The following is a 21,377-nucleotide window of genomic DNA, read 5'->3' on the forward strand; positions in this document are numbered from 1 at the left end:
CCACCCCACACATGTAGGAAATTTTCCATGTAGGAAAAAGTAGAGATATGGCAGAATTCAGGTGGGATCTGCTATCTCTCAGTCAGTAAAAGCCCGGCTCCTGAAGCACAGGAAACACAGAGCTCACGCACCAATTCATGAGTCTCTTAGGATGGCACCCCCTCTATTTCTCAGCAGCACCTGGCCTTTGTGCAGCGCCAGAGCAGCCTACACCTGTCCTAAAATGACAGTATGTGCTTCCCAGATTATGCAGCCCTTTTGCTCTTGACTTGCAATACCCCTCCCTACAGCCCCTCTCCCACCCACGTGATGCCATCTGGTAATGATCTCTCAGGGCTCTTCCCCATCCTTCAACCACCCCACATAGGAGGAGCTGGAGGTTGCAGAAGGGAGCTCAGCCCAGCCTCAGGTGACCCAAAATTTGCATGGGGCAGCCCATTAACTCTGCATTTCCCCATTCTTAAAAGTCTTAAGGTTTGCTCAACTTTCTGCAGAAACACAAGATACCACCTGCCAGCCACCACTCTGTGTTGGCAGAGCTTTTTCCCATTGAGTTTGCCAGCAAGCAATGCAGGCTGCTGTGAGCATACTGAGTGGAGACACCAGCAGTGAAGGGAGCCCAGGAAGCAGGGGAAGGACAGATTCTGCCCCGCAGAGCCCTACGGGTGATGGAGACCCTTTCTTGCAGGCAGGAGGCTGGCCTGGCTTCCCTCTCCCCCTTGCCCCAGTGCCCGAGCTGCCAAGCCTCCAGGAGAGAATTGCCTCCACCAGTCTGGGTTTGATACCTCGGAGGTCCCCGTGTCCTCAGCTCACCCCGCTTGCAGGTGAGGCCTCCTGGAGACCCGTCCCTCCTCTGCAAGGCAGAGCCAAGGCATATCAAGGGCAAGGCAGCAGACTTATGAGGCCAGTTAAACCAGATACTTACTGCTGTTAACATCATGAAATGCAGATTCGAGGTTTCCTAGAGCTGTCTAGGGCCTCCTGGAGAAGGGCCAAGAGCCAAGCATCAACCTCAGGAAACAAGGGTAAAGATAACATCTACCACCCTACCACCTCCTCTCCTCACTTTATCTACTCCTCCAAGCAATGAGTTTTGTGCCATCAGTGAACTGGAGCCTTTCCCACCACTCTCCAGACACACATGGGGGGATCTTGGGCCTTGTTTTGAAGAGGAATGTAGATATGGTTAGGAGCAACACTCAGGTGGCTGGACAGCACACAACCATTTTCTCTGCTCCAAGCATGCATGAATGCAAAACCCCAAAAGTTCATCATGCAGAAGTAATAGCCCCTCCTGCACTGCACTGGAGACAGGTACCACCTTCCCAATCCTCCTGTGCATCCCAGACAGCTTGGACCAACCCATGGGGCAAAGTGTGAAAGTCAGGACAAAACAGCATCTGGGGTGCCCCAGGCAGGGCTCCCCTAGGGATGGCCTGAAGCGCTGTGGCCTGTTCAGCTTTTGCCATCCCCGGTGACCCAAGAGTGGTCTGCTGTCATCAGTGTCTCCAGGATGCTGCTGCTGGGCCAGAAGCATGGGCTGGGTATCATTCACCCCACTGTATCTCCCCCAGCCCCGTCCCACCATAGGGAGCCTGATTAGGTGAGCAGGATCAGGCCTGGCAGGACCAGGATGTCAGGGAACACCTGAGCTCTTCCTATCTCCTGGATGCAGGAGGTGGAACATGCTCCCCAGGAGTATATGCCACCCCTAATGCTTGACTGCTGCTCTCTCAACCCACAAAATGTTCCTCGTTTCAGAGTTGAGAAGGGACCACCATGATTTCCAATCCCTGCAGCATATTGTCCCAGAAATGGGAGGAAGGTTTATTTTTATCTCCCTGGGGTCAGCCCCCAGTCTCACAAACTAGGGCAACAAATCCTTTAATCCCAAGAGATGCATCTAATATGGGAAACCACAATGGGATGCCATAGTCACAACTGGGGTCCATCAAAGAAGGTTTCGTTCAGAGTCTGGGCCACGTGGCCACGGTTGTGACCTCCGTGATGGCCCTCTTTGGCCAGGGGTGGATGTCACAGGGTGACATTACCATGCCTGGGAGGTTTCAGCTCTCAAGGGCTGAAGATCAGCTACCATCCACATTCATACTGGGGAGTTAGAGTAGCAGTCAGAGACCCCACCAAAGCATTGCCTTTGGTTTTGGTATGAGGACAGCCCCAACTGGGGGCACTGCTATACAATTTCCTTGGGGTGGCCCAACCCTGGCTCACTCCTTTTTCTGCCCTGCACTGGTAGATCCTGGCAGAAAGAGCAGCTGGTGGGCTATGAATGCATCTTCACCTCCTCTCCCCACACTCCACAGGCAGCCCGGGGTGCAGCTGCTGTAGATTGCCACTGGAAGCACCCCAGTACCTCGAACAGGATGCCCACCAAGCCCTTCCCAGAGCTGCAGTCCTTTGGCAGGCTGGGACGCCAGCAGAGCTCACCCCACCATGCCTCCAGGCAAGCAGAGGGCTAGACTCACCATACAGGAGCTGCAGGATTACCATGTCCTGGCCTTGGCCCTGGGGATTGCTAACCAGTGGCCCCCCTCACTCCACACCCAAGTGCTATGAGGACATAACTATGAAGAGCAGCTCATTTGAGGTAGAGAGCGAGAAATGTCTGGGGTATGAACTTATACCAAATGACTTTGGATTTGCTTCACAGGCTCTGCCTTGATCCATGTTGTATCTTGGGGCTTGCATGTTTATTTTTAAAGAACCACATTAGGTTCATGGAGTTTACAGCCTTCAGGCATTTTCAAAGCAAGCTCGTATTTCACATGCCCAAGTGACAGTGTGTCTTTGGTGTCTAGGCCACAATAACTGGGCACATCACTTCCCAGCCTTTTGGGGAGGGTGTATGTACTATTCATACTGAGCACGCTCACTCTAGCTGGCATGGAGGTGAGTGTCCAGGTTCATTTTGAGCTGTATTAAGCAGCGGAGCTTGATGGTGCCCTGGAGCAATGAATTCTATGGGGCAACTTGTGCTTTGGGTGAAAGGAAAAATGAGAAAAAGCTAATTTTATTTCCTCCACCAGCATTTTTGATTGAATGTCGCCTCTTCTGCACTCTCAGAGAGGGTGAATGGATGTGCCTGATGTGCTTTCTCCACATCCTTCTTTTCTTCCTTCTGTGATGAGCCCTCATTAATCTTCCTCCTCTCCAGGCTAGACACTCCTGAGCTTTCCAATTCTTTTTTCTTGTTAGAGGGTGTATCCGTGACAGGCCTAGGAAAATTCCCATCCTCCGCCCTTGACAGCTTCTGAGATAAGCTGACCGGCCCGGTATGCACTAGCTCACTCGAGGCTCCACCACTGATTTACACAACAGCATTAAGACTAGATCCACCACCCTATTTCTTATGCTGGAGAATGGGAGAAACTACTCAGAAAATGACCTGACAAGGCTGCAGTAGGTGCTAACTCACTCACAGGAGAGCCCTTTGGGCAGCAACCACATGAGCTTTGACCTCAGAGCTCTGCCCTGGCTGTGGAGCCAGCCCCAGCCTCTGCCCCTCACTCCTGGCTCTTCGCCCCCTCCAGCCCCTCTGGGTTTCCCAGTACAAGTGTCCAGCCCCTACAGTCTCCCTGATGGACACTCTCCCCCTGCTCGTCTATCTTGAATGGTAGCTGCAGGATATAAACAAACAAAGACCCCGGCCCAGCTGTTTCCCAATCCTCTTTGCTCTCCCTGGGTCATGCAGATCCTAAACAGCACAGCCACATCCAGAAGAGAAGCAGCTAAAAAAATGTCAGCCCTCACTTGTCTCATCAGAAGGGCTTGGCAGGGTCCTCCTGCAACCTCTCCGTGAGCAGCTGGGTGGAAAATGCTGCTCAGCCTGCAAACCCCACTCACCACCTGAGGCTTGGCAAGCCTCTCCCTCAGGGAAGGGGATTTGGCATCTGTCTCTAGGTGAAAGGCATCGGCAGGGGGTTTCAATGCATTTTGAGAGGTTGTTTTGCATCAGGAGAGAGGCCCAGCTCCAGGCTTCCCGAGAGAGCCAGGCTGCAGCTCCCTGCTGCCCACCCTGCCCCTTGCTTTGCAGACCCCTGTCATCCACGAGCCAGCATCCCACCACTGGGCAGGGCATCCTGTTCCTCCTCTCCCTGACATGGGCAGCTACCAGCCCCATGAGAGTCACAGCACTGCTCGCAGACCCATCTTTCCGTTGATTTCTCCAGCCCAGCTCACCCTCATCAACAGGATGGGGGTTAGATGTGACCCTGCTGTCCCCCACCACTCAACACCCCCCCATGGAGACAGGGCTCAGTCCCGGTCAGAGCCCCCTGGCTCTCGCCAGGTCTTTCCCCAAGGGACCAGGTCAGGCTCGGTTGCCCCAAAGTCTCCATCTTCCTTCTCCTCACCGGCTGCGGCTCCGCTGCCCTGCTGCGGGCTGGCGGCTGGGGAACATGCTGACGGAAGGAGATTTTTGGCTCCAGTGTGTCAGTCAGGCTTAGGGGCCCGCCGAGCCGCACGGGGGGCCGTGGGGGCAGGCTGCCGGGCACACCATCACACCCACATTGCCATCTAGCCTCCTGCTCTGGGATGTGCAGCTCGCCGCCCTCACCCCTGCCAACCGACCGATGCTCATGCTCGCTTTGGACCAAAGTCTGGCCTCAGGCTGCATCGACCCCGGTTTGGCCTGGGATTCGGCCGTCTCCCCCTCCTCCCAGCCCCCAAAGTCACTAGCTGTCTCCCCCAGCTCTGCAATTCATCCACCCTGCTGGCACAGGGCCACAAGATGGGGCCGCCTGTCTCCCAGCCTCGGTCTCCAAGCAGATGGAAGACATCAGCTCCCCGCTGCATCCCTCCGCGATAATCTGTCTCGCTCGCTTCCTTTTGGGGACACCCCTTCTCACGGCCAGCTAATCCCCAGTGCTCGCCTGTCTCTTTCCAGACCCCAGCCCTCACCAGAAAGCCCTATTGCATGTCTTTTCTGGGCAAGCATCTCCCCAAAGGCCATCTCTCCCTACCCATGCAGGATGCCCTAAAAAAAGACCCCTCTCCCCCAACTCCTGTGGAAGAATGTCTGGGCATGAAGACCCCGCCATCGCCAGGGGAACAGGCACCCTCTCGGGAGCTTCATCTGATGCAAATCCCATATCCAAACACACAGGAACTAATCCAGGGACCCAGTCGGAGCTGACCAGGGAGGCACATTTGTAATGGGGCAATGAGACCCTGGGAGGACCCTGCCATTGGCTTCCCCTTCCCTCTGCAGAGGGTGGCAGCTCCCCCAGAGGTTGCTCAGGAGATGAGAGAATGCCTCCTTAAGCACTGTTTCACACTGGGAAATATTCCCATTTACCATATAAAATCATGTTAATGGCAGAATAATAAACATAAATAAGGAGCAGGGAAGAGAATGACCTTCTGGCAGCAGCTGAGGTAGGTGGTGGTTTGTTTTTTCTTCCCTCCTCTGAGGGAATCATCCCACCAGTCTGCAGCTATCCTTCAAGAAAAGGACCTGCAAGAATTGCTACCCACAGAGGGAATCATGTCTGATTCCCTAGCAGGGTAGATACACAAGGAAAAGCCTCTCATTTGGGGAGAGCTCAGCCTCGGGTGGATCCCAAAGAAGGATGCCACAAGCCGGAGCCCAGGACACCCAGCAGCCACTCCTGGGACACCACTGCCTTGCCGCTCAGAAGGCTCTGGCACGTCTGGAGCAGAGCTGGGGCCAGCCTGGAAGTTGGGAACAAGGAGGTATCATCTCCTATGCCAAAACAAAAGAGAGGACCTGGAATACAGGGCCTGGTCAGAGGAAAAGAGAGAGCCCAGAGAACCGACATCAGCCTGGGCCACTGGCAAGGTGCCATCCATCTGCTCCTGCCTGTGTGGGCTCTGCCACCAGGGCAGCACCGGGGCAGTCAGGAGCTGACCATCCCGCAGCTCTGGCAGGGCCGAATTCAGAGGGACAGGTGGGAGCCAGCTAAGGGCTCATCCACGAGCCAGGCCCTCTCCCCTTCAGAGAGATGCTGCTACACGCAGCGCCTGGAATTTGCCAAGCACGAAGCTGTCACTGTGAGCCGGGAATTTCTGCCGAGGCTACGTTCCTCGTTAGGGAAAGACGGGTAAAAACTGCAGGAGATGCTCTACGGGATATGCTTAGCTTAGCTGTCTGCATGTCTACTTATTAAGCTCCGAGGTTAAGGATTTAGTTCCACATATCAGTTTACTTAGACATAAAGCATCGCTTCACATTTTAATCTCAAGTATGCTGCATTGTCTTGCCCGCTTCCTCTCGTGCCCTCTCCCCACGACCTCTTCCCCAGCAAAATGCTGGAAGGTTATTAGCAAATATTCTGTGAAATATTTAATATCCAAACAGCGGGATCTGTGCATCCCATGAGAGACTCATAGCCCTTACGATCAGGACAAGAAAAACAAGGATTGTTTGCAGGCCCCCAGGTCCTACTGGGAGACACTTCAAGGCTGGAGTTGTTGCCAAGCAAAAACCTCACACTGAAGCAGCCCATTAAATGAAGTATCAACCAGGCTAGCTGGGACCGAGGTATTCCAGCTTGGGATGGACCCCACTGCCACTGTGCCCACAGTCTTTGTGCAGAAACTAAATACCCCGTGCAAGTGCCATCTGAAAAGATATTTTCCGGCCCTCTGTTAGTGGAAGCCATCTTCCTCTTCTGTTCTCAAAAGGATTTACACTGAGGAGGTCTGAGCTCCTTCTGTCTGCAGGACAGGCATGACAGACATGTCAATTGGCTTATGATTTGTTTATTAAAAAACTATAAAAGTATTTGTTTATGTGTTTATCAGGGTTGGGGGACTTTCAAAGGCTGTGGAAGGTTTGCTAAAGGAAGAGCGCAGAGCTGTTAAGTGGCGTAAACACTTTCTCTAAATACGCATAAAAACATACACCCTTTTTTTACTTGAAATGCTTCAGCCTGCTACTGGGATGAGCTTTGAAAAAGCTAAAAAAACCTACCTAAACTGGGCTGTAAAGATTTATCTGCTAACAGCAGAGCACAATGCTCACTTCCCCATCCCTCAGCCAAACTCTGGTAGATGCAGCACCCTGCAGCCCTGCACATAGCTTCCCCAGTGCCAGGATCAGACCTGTGCGCCCAGTACTCACTAAAGCCCCTTGACCTTGAGAAGAGTCTAGCTAGTCCCATGCCCTTGGCTCGACTCTGCTCCTGAAGGGCAAGCACTGAGCATCACCAAAGGGCTGGGAAGCTGCTCACAGAACAGTGCTCATCCCAAAAAAGCCCCAGGAGCATCCCACGCTGATCCAGGAACAAATTCAACCAGGGGAAGAAAGGCGGTGAGCAGTGCCCGAGCAGTCAGGCTGTGCCGTGGCCCTGTGACACAGAGACAAACCCCACCCGAGGGAGGGAGGCCAGTCACGCTCATTGCTGTGACCAGCACACACGGTTTGTTCACCGTCCTGCTTAGCAAAATGGCATAAACATCACTCTCGAGCACAGAAAGTTCCTCCAGCACTCGGATAGACCGACACCAGGCAGGTGACCATCCGCTTTGCTGCTATGCCAGCATGCAGACACCTATGCAGCAAGCAGGCTGGGGGCTTAAAGGCAATGCCTGTGGGGTTCAGGACTCGGAGCAGCAGACCCAGCGTCCACTGGACCATGGACAACAGCAAACAAGGAATGTGCTGCCAGCAGCAGTCAATTCTGCTTTCCTACAGAACTGGGCAGCACATAGGCTTAGGCCCCTCCAGTTCAGCAGGAAGTTTTACTAAGCAGGATAGTGCCATTACTTAAAGGTTGAGACTGAAATTTAAATTTGAAGTATCATATCTGTGTTACCCGGAGTAATGGAGTATGAGGGGATCCAGGGCTCACTTTTTCCATGGGCAATGTGGATTCCACAGTGGTGAGCATGGGGCAGATACATCTGCCAGGAGTAACTGAAGTGTGGAATAGCTCAGCACTGCAGTCTTCACATCTCCACAGAGGGGCAACGCAGGGCTGAGGTAAGGAGCTTTCCCAGTGCAACAGGGAGGGGAGGTGGAAGGACAAGGCACAGCCAACCACCACTGCCACCAGACCTGCGCGGAGTCGGCTCAAGGGCCTGAAGCCGGCCAGACTCCTGCTGGCTGCTTCCCCGAACCCTCTTCCCCAGCACTGCCATTCCTAGGAGTGCTCTGCTCCGATGTCCCTTTACCTGCCAGGAACACCAAGTCTCTCTGCTCAGCTCCATACAAAGGCAGCTGTTTGGCTCTTGGATAATAGCTGGCGCTGAAAGCAACACAGTAGCATTTGCCCACTATTGTGCCCAAGCTTAGGAAGTCGGACAACAGCCAGTCTCACCAACTGACATCACAGACAATGTCTGACACAGTCCCGAAAAGCAGTCTGAAAAGAAGCTGCTTTCTGTGTACCTTTCAATCTGAACCCAGCCCGTGAATTACTCAGAGAACACAATTTCCTGAGGCTGGTCAGGTGTAGAGCATAGGCTCATCTCAAACCCACCCCATTCATTCACCTTCCCTACCTCTGTTTCCCCATCTCTGGCACACCCTGTACAACCACACACCACTGAAGTTGAGGCCACCATGCTCTCTCAATTCTGATTCCTCCTAAAGATTTTTCTTAGGCAAAGACATAGAAACTAATCCTTTTATTGAGTGTGCTCAAGGCACCAATAGTTCATTACATCTCTCTCCTACTCTATTACTTCTGAATCCATTTTGTAGATCTCAGTGTCACTGGGCCAGAGACTGCGCTTTGTGTCTTGCTCCTGGGGAACTGGGAAAGGCAGAAATGGGGAAAAGAGAGCATGAGGAGTACAAAACAAGAAGGATTTTCATGTTCTCATTTTAATGATTAGAGATCAAATTAACACCACCGAGCAGTAAGGGTGAAGGACCATTTACCAAACACACTGCAGATGTTCTGTGAAATAAATCAACCTTCATTTGGAGAAAAACAAGGTATTTAAACTAGTTGTTTGTACTTCTTAAACAGGAAGAGAGACTCTTGATGAACCTCAACTTTTTCATATTCCACCATTTTCTAGAAAAGGACCAAGAAGCAGCTACTGTATGAAAGGATATAGACAGGATTGCCAGAGACCTTTCTTAGCTTTCATACAAAGTTGCGGGCAATGGCCAATACTTTGGAGAACTCTCCTTCTCTCTGTCGCAGGATATAGGGTATTGGTGTTTTTATTCTAGTCCCTATTGGATTTCCGTTGTCTTCTATGAGTACCACATTGTTGGAATCAAATCTAGGCGTCATGTTGGGGCCAGGCATCTTGTGCCCTACAATTAAAGCCTTCTTCTTTTCTCCTTTGATAGCCAGAAGTATCGTATCTCCTACTTTGCCAACTCCAGTCTTGTTATACACATGGATACATTTTGGTGGCCGGTGGTAGGACGTATTCCCCAAGGCGCTGTTGTCCACCACTCGCACGCGGGTGAGTTTCTGTATTGCTCGGCACGCTCCAGTCGTACTAGCAAAAGACAGGAAAGAATGAGAGACCGATCTCCTCAATAATCCTCGGGGAGCAAGAGCAAAAACCCAGCACAGGATCTTGTCATTACACAAACCACTCAGGAAGCGCCAGCAATAAATACATACCATATGGGTGACACACTGACGGCAGTCAATGCGCTCTTTGAAAGCCAGATGCTACTTTGGGCTTTGCACACTCTTCACTAAATGTCAAACATAAAACGACCGTTCTACTCTGAAACACGACTGCAAGATGGCATGAAAAGCGGCTTGCATTTAGTGGGCTTTTTAGCAACTGCAGATGATTCCATCCAACTTCAATTTACAAGCAAAAAACTGTGCTTGCTTCTGCTACAAACAGCCTACAGGAAGCTAAGACTCAAGTCAGGCTCTTTCAATCTTGTACACAATCCCCAGCAGTAAGGACTTTTCTGACCAATCTTCTTTACAGTGAAGTCTGGGAGGGTCTCCCATCTCACTCTGCTCTCAGAGAGACCTCTGAGGTCCTGCTGTGGCTGTGCTAAGCTGCCACCAACTAGAATCTAGCAGATCATCACCTTCCCCATGTGGGAGGAACCCAGAGAGATGCAGACTCTTCTGTATCTGTTTGCTCTGTGGGATTATCAGGAGTAAGAAACAACAGAAATAAACTGCACAATACCAAGTTGTTAGGTCTAAGTCTGAATATGCTTGGGAACAGCAGGAATAAACTGAGAAATATTTCAACCTCCCTTACAGGAACTGCTACTCTTTTATCCCATAAACTCAAATTCAAGTGATTTGTTGCTTCTCTTCAAAGGACACCCAAACACAGACCACTGGAAAAGCAGGAAGATCCTTTCTACTGCCAAACAACTGCTTTGCAGTAAGGTACTAGAAAGATGCTGGCCAAACAGCTGCAGGAATGCCAAGCTGCTGTCAGCTGAACCACTCAAATAGACAACATATGGAGTCAACCTAACTGTTCACCTTGTTTTGCAGAGCAGAAGCGTGTATAATAAATAAAGACCAGTGGGGACTATCAGCCCTTTTTGAAGACGAAGGACCTGTATTTGCAATGCTGCCTAGAAGAGCAAGCCATCCCCTGTATATCAAACACAGTGTGGATGGACATCAGTTGAAGCGGACATTTTTACATGGATTAAGGGAAGGCTGGCTGGGTCAGTCTGCTTTAACTGCTCCAGAGGTCAGGTGCTGCCTTTCAAGATTTGTTTCCTGCAGCAGAGGCCCACCCTAACTTTCCCCTACAAGAGTACACCTCTCTTCTCTCTCAGAAGTCGCTCATCTGTGCAAGCAGTCACCCTCTCCCATCCCATCCCCTGGCAGGGACCATGTATACCACACTCTATCCTCTGCCTGCCCGCTGTGGCTGGACAGCAGGGAAGGCAGAAGGGAGGAGGCTGGAAAAGGACAAGAGTGTTGTCACAGGAAGGAGAAGTGGAAATCTAGGTGGGACCGAATCCACAACACAGGAATAGCTAACAACTGTAAGTGTAGATTACTAGACAAGACTAACTGCCCCATGAAGACTTCTTCTTTCCCCTTCTTTCTCCATTTCTGCCACAGCCTTGGAGCAAAACCCTACCACATCCAAAGCAGGCCCATCACAAAGGGAAGGTTTCCCCATTAAGACTGTTGATGTCCTGCAGTAGCACTGCTCACCTTTGTGGACTTCGCTTCCTTCTTGCTGTCAACGTATGTATATCCTTTAAATGTCTACTGGTCAATGCTCTCATGCAGTCCGCTTACAAAGCCAGCAAGACTCACGATATCTCCTCAAGATAGCTCCTGGGACTATAACACAACCTATCTCTGAGCACTGTCTTAATCCCACTATAGACCACAGTCACAGGAATGACTCTTCTCACCCTTTAAACTGAAGCCCTGACCCTTCAAAGAGTTATATGCTAGAGACTCCCCATACCTGCACCGAGTGTACTGTGGGATTAGGCTCTAAGCTTTATGCAAGGCACTGTAAAATATGAGGTCCATAAATTCAAGAAGCTTTAAAAGCCCTGAGCCTGGAACAAGGACCTAAAGAAAAATAACTAAATGGACACTGTTAAGGTACAAGGAAGTAATTTTTCAGGTTACTTGTGTTCTATATAACTGAAATGATAAACTCTGGAATAATTTTAAACATGTAATTGGCTCTGTATCAGCAGGGGCTGGCTGTTGTTTTTTTGCACTTGGCTGAGAAGCACAGGCATTTTCAACTTCTGCTTGCAGGCCCTTGCATCGCCCTCAGAGGCCTAGAAGCCTCCTTACACAAATATGAAAATGCAGAGTTCTGATCACATTCAGACTGCCAGGAACCTGCACATATGTTGTTGTGTTTGGGCTCACTTTACAACCTGTGAAGAGACAACTGTGAGATTTTTTTTTTATTATATTATTCTTTTTAAATTAGAAATACAGTATCTTATGCTTGACCAACTGAACAGCATCTGTTTCAATCAGGAAACTCTCCCAAGAAAACAAAAGCAAAAGCAAGATTTGTAAATTACCTGAAGTGTCGCTGGATCACCATACTGCTTAGATGGGTTAAGGATAAACCCAATCGCCTATTCAAGAGAGCCATTTGGATTCTGGTAACCCGCCCTGTGTAAGAAACAAGAGAATTATGAACTCTGGAAAATGGACAAAATTTCTTTTGCTTCCTTTCCCTTATGTGAATCACACACTAGAGCCTCAGTACCTCTTCAGACACTGCAATCCACAGCACACAGAGTGGTAGCAGCATCCGCAGCACGCTACAGAGCAGATCAACAACCCCTGCCTGAATTCAGGAGACAATATAATTCAGATGCATATACTACAAAGCTGGATTCAGTATCACTGCATTGCAGTTTCCTGCACACAGAGGTAAAAGCCCTTCTGCATGCACTGTGAACCATGTAACAACAAGGAGGTTTGAGAATTTCAGATGTGAGCTAGTTTACAGGCTGCAGTGACCTGTAAAAGCTACCACAGTTACTTGTAAAAGCTGCCAATGTTACCTATAAAAACCAACCAAAAAGCCAAAGGTACTCTGCGGAACGGTATCAGGGTTTCAAGAAACAATTTGCCAGATGAGAAACAAGACAAAGCTCCACTTGTGATCAAATGCTCCCTCTCAGTATACACAAGGTGTTGAGCAGCCTGTGTTTAGAGACCAGAATCACACCTCTGCCAATCTCGCCCTGTTAAGGCTGCCCAGATGAAACAGTTCCCCGTAACTTTACAGTTGTCACTCAGTCCAAACCAGAACACCACTCGGACTGCAGCAGAGCTGGGTTACAAGGGTAACCTCTGACTAAAGTTTACCATGCCCTCTCCCCTGACTACATCTATGGTGGCTCCCTAACTTCATTCTGTCAGACTCATGGGGACCAGCTTGCACATGCAATTGCAAAGGCTTATCTGAACTCGAATCACTTTGCCAGACACCGGTTCAAGAGCAATGACCCAGGAAGCTATGCCAGTAGATCCAAGTGAATTGAGAAAACAACACAGACCTAGAGCCAGTCCTCTTTCAGGCCAGCTCAAGTAGAGCCAAGACTTTCCATCTGACTGCAACTACTGCTCTGTAAGACTGCTTGCTCAGACCTCGGCAGTGTAATCAACACATGCTCCTCTTTTCTCCTTTCTAAAGTAAAGATTAAAAATACATTGACCTCTTACCTCCCTTTGCCAGTTCTGATGAGCTTAGGGCCAAACTGTAGCAGTACCTTGTAAAGCCATTTTCTTAACTTTTATTTTAAAAACAAAGCTGACCTAACTTCTATAGGGAGAAAAAAATACCCACAGAGCCTTCTGACAGACAATGCCACAGCTGTTCTTATTACAAACAAGTAAAGTCCAGGCTAAATCTTCACTCTCTCTTTATTGGTTTTATTTTTCCCCAGTTTGTTTGCTTACTTGGGGATGCATGTAATATTTAGGGTTTCTGGTTGTCCTACAGAGCAAGCATTACCTGACAGCAAGATGAGAGCACTGGAGATGTGCACCACAGAAATTCTGTAGCAGTGTTCCCTGAGCAAAGCACACAATACATAGCAAACCATCTTCCCTGTCATACAGGCAGGTTTGGAAAAGAACACCAACAGCCAAATCTTACATTTATTTGTTAAACAAAGCCACTTTTCAGCAGGGTAGATCTCCAAACGAGTTCAGAGCTTCCCTGTGCTCTCCCCTCTCCGAAATGAGGCTCCAAGGCTGTGTTTTTGCTGCAGCTCCTTACCTAGCTGTGTGATCTTAAAGAAAACAAGGCCCTGTGGTAATTACAATGCTGCTGGCAATCAAGGTCCAATTACCAGGGCCTTGCTGCTGCTAGGATTTCTAAGCAAGTTCAACTACATTGCCTTGCTGTAAGCCCACACCCTGTGTTGGCAGGGAGGACAGCCTGTGTCCTGTTCTGCGCTTGGGTGTACTGTTTCCCCATGTGAAACCCAAACCCAGTAGGTAACACTGCTCCTACTTCCTCCGGAATCGCACCAAGGCTTGGGATCCCTCTGGAAAACCCAAACAAGCAGCAGCAACCTGGCCTCTCTGTTGCCTTTGATGGATGCTTCTTGGGGAGTCCAGCTGCCACTGTCACCCCTGTCTCTATTCCCCTGGCAGGCATGGCGGCCTCAGTGGCAGGAGAGGATGGGCCTGCTCATCCTCACCACTACACAGGACTGACAGGCTCATGGCAGTGCAGGCAGTGCAGGCACGGGCGCACACTCTGCCCACTGTCAGAGGGACAGCAACATCGAGACCAACATAGTTAGGTGTGCTCAAGGCCACATGTCAGAGCCCTCAAATGCTGCCTAAACTCTGAACTCATTCCCCTCAGTCCTGGGAGGAGTCACCATTTGTTTCTAGCCTGTGGCAGCAGTGAAGGTTTGACGTTACAAAACTACCAGAAGCATCAACTGCGTTAAGTGTCCAAGGACTGTTTACGTTTCCAGATGACTCAGTATCCCCTCCTTTGCTAAGAATTATTCCTTGGCACATTAAGATGTGTCACAAGCTAAGAAACTTTGTATGATCGATTATTTGGTATGAAGCATCCTGTTAGGAACTGAGTAAACAAGGGGGATGCTTCCAATTAGTAGGAAGGTTCAGGGTGGAAGGAAGAGAAGAATGCATCTGTGGCATGGAGTACAGCATTCAAGGGTGCAAGTTCACGAAGAGCGAATCACATCTTCAGCTATCGTAACATGTCAGCTTCCCTTCTAGAAACAAAGAGCCAACAGGTCGGCTCTGTCTCCAGGTGCTCCTCAACCAGACCCAGTCCCGACTTGCTCCCTCTGTGACTGCGAACTCGATCTCCTCTGCGGAGCAGCTAATTACTAAACTCCAAAGGGCACAGGAGCCACTCACTGTGTCATGCTGGGTGCTGCCACACAAATGCTCCGAGTTGGTGCCAAAGTTGAAGAGCCACTATAAAGCGATGATAGCCATCAGCCCCAGCGCATCCGGACCTCTCTCCTTCCCAGCACCGATGTTGCCTCACAACAGTGGGCCTTAAAAAGGCTCAGAGGGGGCTGCACTTAGCATAGGCATGGGGAACACACGTGACCTGAGTTTGCTTCTGAAGGTGGCTCTCCCCAGGTCATCAGGTTTCAGTGCTCGGAAGTGTACAGGAAGAGTACCCCCATAAACCTCAAGCACAGGAAAACTGGCAGGAATTCCCAGAAGTCTGCTGTCGGTATTGCCCAACTGATACAGGAGTGCACCCTACAATACCCCGGACGGGCAAAACACCACTGCTGCTTAGTACTTACTAATACACTCCTGACCAAGGAATTATCTTGGAAGGGACTTCTGGAGGTCATCTAGTCCAATCTCCTGCTCAAGCAGGATTAATTTCCAAGTTGTTCATCCTAGACAAGAGCAGTATTTAAACAGACACTATCCTAAAATGAAAGGCCCACACAAAGACAAGTATCGATATAACATCGGCCATGCATAGTTGCACCAAAGCAGCAATAAAGAACCATGCAGAGAAACCTCTCTCCCAGTTCCTATCCTGCTGCCCCTAAATTCTAGCAGTGACTCTATCTCATGGTTGGAGAGACTAATTTCTTAAAACCCAAACTATAGAGACGCTTTGCTTCTCTCTGATCCACATACCTGTTAAAAGTTAGCACAGACCTCAGAGTTCAGAGTAAGATTCAGAAAGGGGGGAGGAGTTTGTTAATCAAATACTCACTAAAATGACCCAATTTCTACTTCACTGAATAACACACAATAACCTGCTGCAGCAAACACTCCCTTCTCAAGGGCCCTTCAGCCTTACCCCATTCAATGCAACAGACCGACATCAAATGCCGACACCGCTCAACAAAGACACTCGTCACCAGTTAAAAACCTCTGGAAGTTATTTACCCACTGCACCACTTTCAAGTGCCATATTGAAGCTACCACCTTCACCGTTTTTCCTTGAGATTAAAGAACTAAGTTATATTTACTGCAATCTTGAGTGGTTTTTGAATGGAGGAATTCTGCAAAATTTCATCCCAGCTAACAGAAGCAGGCCACATACAATATTTTCATCAAACACATGCAAACACAAGTAGACCACCTCAGGGAGCTGATACAAAGCAAGGACATCTTCCAGATAAGTAGAATGGGATTACATACTCACTTTGAACCAACGTCAGGACACACACTACCAAGAAAGGAAGCCCTGTGTCCCCCCCAGCACACATTTCCATCACCTCCCTTATGCTGGCTCTAGCATACATGTAAATCAGTCACAGTTTTCAGCTAGATCACTTCCCTGATCCAACTCATCCTGTGGCCACATGACGCTGGTGCAAGGGAATGTGGCAAAACACAAGGCTGGGACTTACCCTTTCACTGCCAACCCAGACTCACATCATGACAGTATTTCCGGAGAAACAGCAGGAGATTTGGACAAGAAAAGGATCTCTTTAATTTCAGCAAAACTACTGATGTGCTTCACAAGAATGGTCTGTACGAATCTGTACTATTAACACAGCCATGGGAGCACTAAAAAGGTCTGCATCTGAACACGCAAGAGGCCAGTGCAATGGCTCTGACCAAGTTTTTATCAGTGGTGTATACCCTAAAAATCAGTCGAAGTGCTGCTCTTACCCTGCCTGCATGTTAGAGTAAAAATACTTTTACATAGTGCTGTCACGTAGCAATTCAGTATTACTTTCCTTTTTAATCACAAGTTTTGGAAATAACACCTGCTCCATTCAGTTATTTCTTTTCCTTCTTTCTGCTAGTAACTCATCCACACAAAGAGGCCCCAGGGAAAACCAATGGATGCTGCAAAGCAAATGCTGAGGCCTACTACCCAAAGCCTGCTGTCAAACATACAAAATAAAACAGGGAAAAATATTCACTTTAATGGTAGCAACCTGATCCGCACAGTCAAACAGTGGGGGCCAACATCCCCTTTATTCTTCTAAGAGACCAAAATAGACATGCTCCAGGCACCACAAAGATTTGAACTGCATCCGTCATCCATCATTAAAACACAGGAAATAAATCCAAGACAATATGTATGATGCAAATACCTAAACCCCTACTCTGCCACTGCAGGTTTATTTATAGACCGTCTGCCAGGGTGAGCTACAAGAGCCAACAGTGAACTACGGGACTCAATCCATTCACAGCTCTCCTCATAAAGGAAACGATGTGATTAAGGGCTTGTGTGTGTTAAAAATACACAAGATATTCATTACCAAGACATAATTGGTTTTACATTAATGACAGCCAGAAAGGCCAAGATTCACAAAGAGAAATTAAGTCTTTTCAAAATCTGTTTATGAATAGGATTAACTATTAAACAGGATATTTATTGATCCAAGTTACCAACAGAAACTCATTACACGTACATCTGTTAACAATTTTGAAGCGAAACACACTAACCTAATTTTCCAGATCACAATCAGGAAAGGCAGATTAAAAAAAAAAGAGCTGAATACCTTTAATGGAAAACTTAATGTTAACATTTTAAAGTACCCATAAGCCCCAACTCTAAGGCACTTACAGCTCTTATTCTAGTATCCCAGCACCTTAAACCATTCTATATACTCATATTAACAGCACTGTACTAAATTTGGGAGGGCTTATTCCCAGTGCACCAACAGCAAATTAAGATACAGAGAGGCCAACTTCCTATGTGAGGTCAAAGAAAAGGAGCAGTATTGCTCCTAACCCCAGAAGCTCTGCTCTGGTATGGTCTGTGGGGCTGGAAGTGAAGCCCAGTGAGGTCCCTTCCTGTCTCTGCCTTCTGGAATTACGGGTGAATTCAGAGAACTGCCCACACTTCCATAGCTTAATGTTGCTATAACCTCTCAAATGTGTCTTTGCTACTTCTCAAAGCATTGAGGTCTCAGGAACAGGACAATAAGTGGCAAGCCACAAGACCAGCATGGTGCAATCACAAACCAGATAGCAGCAACCACGTTGGGGAGAGCTGTGGAATGGAGGACACAAACAAGAAGTAAGAGAAGGTGAGGAGCTGTGGCTCAACCATAAAAAAAAAAAAAAAAAGTCAGGAACCACTGACCTGGGCTAGGTGTTCACAGAACAAAGGACATGGCTCCAAGCCTTCCTGATAAAGCTACACCCGAAAAGGATGCCTGACACTGACAGAATCCAGGCTTGAGAGAAATCTGACCTGGAGACAAAGGCACACTCATGCTGCAAGGCAGCACAGAGCTACCTGCAGCTTTGCTGGCATAAGCCTCGCTTCTCACTCAAAACTTCCCCTAACTCAGTTTCTCTCCTTCCAAACAAGATCCTCCCAGGTAAGCTTGCAGAAGTCTCGAACTGGACAAATGCACACAGCTCAGATGAGCATCTGTGTCCTACTTTTAAAAAGGCTGGCTGCCCATCTGCTTTTACTACAGGAGTAAGTCTTCCACACCTGTAAGAAACCTGTGATGCCGTCTTCTTCCCCAAATTGGTCCCCTTACTCACTGGACCTCCAAAAGAGTTTTTTGGAGAATAACCAGCAAAGCACAGACTAGTGCCCACACTTCCTGAGTCCCCATGACACACACGAGTAAATGCCGCGCTTGTCAGGACACAGGAATTTCAGTCCAACTTTGCTGCATGACTACTCATACCCACGCAAACCTAATCCCGGCAGCACAGCCCCACGTGAATTCTGAAGCAGAGAAACGCTCTAAAGGACAGACGGGCGGGAGCGTCAGAATCGTGTTTTCCTCCTGCTATGGCATGGGCTGAAGCCCGGAGGGAGCAGAGGGTGCTGCCCATCGGAGAGGCAAGATGCTGCGGTCACCCCATCTGCAGTGCCCTGTGCGCAGGCGACACAAAGGCTCCAGGCTCCGCACAGCCCAGGCTCTGTCTCCCAGCTGCTTTTTGCAAGATGTCCCAACTACCCGCCCTGCTGCGCGCCACTCAAACTCGGCCCCCGCGCCGCCTTCGGGGTCAGCGTTTCTCAGCCTTTTCACAGCAGCAACCCATGCTCAGGGTTTGGCCGTTTCAGGGCCTGTGCACAGGCCATCAGCGGCGCCTGCAAACGCCTCTCTGTGAGGGACGGTACCGGGGGGAAAGGAGGCCCCGGCCAGCCCAGGCGCCGCAGGGCCCACAGCCGGCCGGCAGCCGCACGCGCACTGCGGCCCGCTCCCGCCCAGCCCCAGGGGGCTGATAAGGGCCGCCCGCACCCCGAGCGGCTCGGTCACGAGGCCGGGCGAGGGCCCGGCACAGACACCGGGGGACAGCAGCACCACGGGAGCAGTCTGGCCCGGAGGCGGGGCAAGGCCGCCCGCAGACCGCCAGGTCCGCAGGCCGCGGCCGGCCCCGCCCGGGAGGCCTAAAGCCCCACGACAGCGGCGCCGCGGCTCAGGGGCGGGGCGCCCGCCGCCGCACGGCTGCCCCCACCCGCTCCGCTCCCCAGCGCCCCGGCCCACCGCCGCCGCTCCCGGGGCCGCCTCTGCACCCCCAGCCCTCACGGAGCAGAGACCCCCAGCCCCCCGCGCCTCCCCCCCCCCCCGCGCACCTCCGAGGGGAACGCGGCCCCTCCGCCCGCAGGCCCGTGCGCACGCGCAGCACCGACACCTCCCGCTGGCCCCGCCCACCGCTGCGCAGGGCCGGCGCCCCCGCGCCCCGCCCCCCCGGGCCCCGCCCCTCCCCCCCGGGCCCCGCCCCGCCGTCGCCGCTGGCTCCCGTGCGCAGCGCAGCGCGGTACCGCAGCGCCCGGCCCGGCCCGGCGGGGCGAGGCGGAGCGGAGCGGCAGCCCGGGGGGGAGCCAGTCCGCGCCTGACACGGGGTAAGCGAGCTGTCGGTGCGGTGCGGGGTGCGGCGGCTGCGGCTCTTCCAGGCCAGGCGGGCCCGGGGCCGCATCTCGGCGCTTGCGGGGTTGGAGCGGGGGGGGGGGGGGCAATGGCCGTGCCTTGGGCCCTCCTGAGGGCGGAGCGGGCCGGGCCGGGCGGCGCGGCCGTTGCGCGGAGCCCCGCAGCGGGGGCGGCCTGGCGCGGGGGTCGCCGCCTGCCATCTTGAGGCGGCGCGGAGCGGGGTGGGGAGCGCGCCCGGGTGCGGCCCCCGCGGAGCGGCCTGTGCCCCGCCCCACCCCGTCTCCCCCCGGGCCCGCCGCGGCTGCGGGGGGGTTCCGAGGCTTCTCGCCCGCCTCCCGGGTGCCCGTCCTCCGCCGTTCCTCGCCTCGGCCGGTGCTGGCTGACGTGGTTTCTGCCCCCGGCTGTCGTCGGACCCGTTTCTGCCGGGTGGCACCGGCTCCCATCGCACCTGCGAGCGCCGTCGGAGGTGCCGAGGCCGCCTTTGTGCGCGCTCGGTCTTGGAGAGCGCTGCCTGTCCTCCGCCCTACCTCTCCTCCGGGCACGGCAGTGGCGGAGAGCAGCAGGGAGGCAGGAGGGATGTTTCAAGGGTGGAAAATTTCAGCAGGAAAATTTCTGATACCGCCCTGCCTGTCCTACCCTGGAGAACTTGGCAAAGCGCTATCAGATAGGGCTTGTGGCCGCGTAGCCAAGCAGTCGCTTTCTGCTCTTGTCTCGATCACCAGCCCTTCACATCGGCAAACCATGGTTTTTCCTCCTGTTCTAGAGTGCGCCCTGTACGTAGCTACCTACTGGAGGCATCGTGCCAAAAATCTGTGACGTGGCTGCAGTCAGCCCAGTGCCTGTAGTAGGTTTGATAAGTCTCAACTGGATGGAGACCAGGTGTTTTGGGGATTTGGGATTCTGGTCACCTCCCTCCCTTGGTCTTCCCTCCATAGTAGGAGTTGGAAGCAAAAGGCCAATCGATCAGTGCATGCTCAGGGTGGCTAATTTAGTTGTGCATAATCCACGAGGAGCCCCGCCCCCCTGCCCTATATTTGTCCGTTAGTGTGGAAGTGTGCTTGCTCCATCGTGTCATCCCCCGGAGTAAGCAGGTGTGGGAAGCCACTGGCTGCAGGGCAGGAGCATCCCGTTAGCAGCGGTCACATTGCGTGGCACAGGTGCCTCTTGGATGGTCCTGCGGATGCCCCAGCCGGATGTGGGACAAAGCTTTCCCAAGTGTATTGCAGGGACTGGTACCCCTCCCCTCCAAACACCCCTGCTGTATGGTCCCTAATAGCCTTTTATTCTGTTAAGGCTTTTGAGAGAGCAGAAAGCCAACCACTCAGCTCATAACTGACTGTTCAAACCAGAAATAGCAAAGCATTAAGGATGTTGCTTCTAATGACTGCAATTAGCTGATACCTACCTAGGAAAGGCACTTCTCCGTCTTGAGCCTTTTAGTGGTAAGAATACACTGTCTTTACAGGGAGATAAGTCCTTTCTGCAGTCTTTACCTGGATACCATAGGAGCAAGATAAACATGAAAGAAGATGTTTTTGAGGGGGTTGGGAAGAGACTCTGGTTTGGCTCATGAGTATGTTTTGTTGCACAAAGTTAGCTCTATTTTTGTCTGTTCCTGACTTCGGTAACCTTGGAAGGAACTGAAGCTACTGTATTT

At 51.2% G+C, this 21,377-nt stretch overlaps 2 protein-coding genes across 4 annotated transcripts in view; one reads left to right on the forward strand and one right to left on the reverse strand.

Annotated features, from left to right (window-relative positions):
• Positions 1–8,794: 8,794 nt before the first annotated feature.
• Positions 8,795–19,488, reverse strand: MRPL14 (mitochondrial ribosomal protein L14). Its single transcript, XM_074863431.1, has 3 exons — positions 19,426–19,488; positions 11,957–12,050; positions 8,795–9,447 (listed from the first exon to the last, which is right to left on the reverse strand). Exons 2-3 carry the CDS (start codon positions 12,028–12,030, stop codon positions 9,081–9,083), a joined length of 441 nt encoding a protein of 146 aa, XP_074719532.1. The 5' UTR covers positions 12,031–12,050; positions 19,426–19,488; the 3' UTR covers positions 8,795–9,080.
• An 85-nt stretch (positions 19,489–19,573) lies between these two features.
• The window catches only part of TMEM63B (transmembrane protein 63B), a 50,133-nt gene continuing 48,329 nt past the window's right edge, over positions 19,574–21,377 (forward strand). For all 3 annotated transcript variants that reach the window (XM_074863427.1, XM_074863429.1, XM_074863430.1), the window contains exon 1: positions 19,574–19,695. The gene's annotated coding sequence lies outside the window, so the exon portion shown is untranslated. The remainder of the gene's footprint in view (positions 19,696–21,377) is intronic.

Source organism: Strix uralensis, chromosome 3 (genome assembly GCF_047716275.1).
Source record: "Strix uralensis isolate ZFMK-TIS-50842 chromosome 3, bStrUra1, whole genome shotgun sequence".
NCBI classification, from domain to species: Eukaryota; Metazoa; Chordata; class Aves; order Strigiformes; family Strigidae; genus Strix; species Strix uralensis.

Excerpts from the sequence above, each read along its gene's own strand:
- MRPL14 (XM_074863431.1), bottom strand. The coding sequence starts at position 12,030 with ATGGCTCTCTTGAATAGGCGATTGGGTTTATCCTTAACCCATCTAAGC. Across the intron at positions 9,448-11,956 it reads GTGATCCAGCGACACTTCAG|TACGACTGGAGCGTGCCGAG; the intron begins GTAATTTACAAA and ends GTCTTTTGCTAG.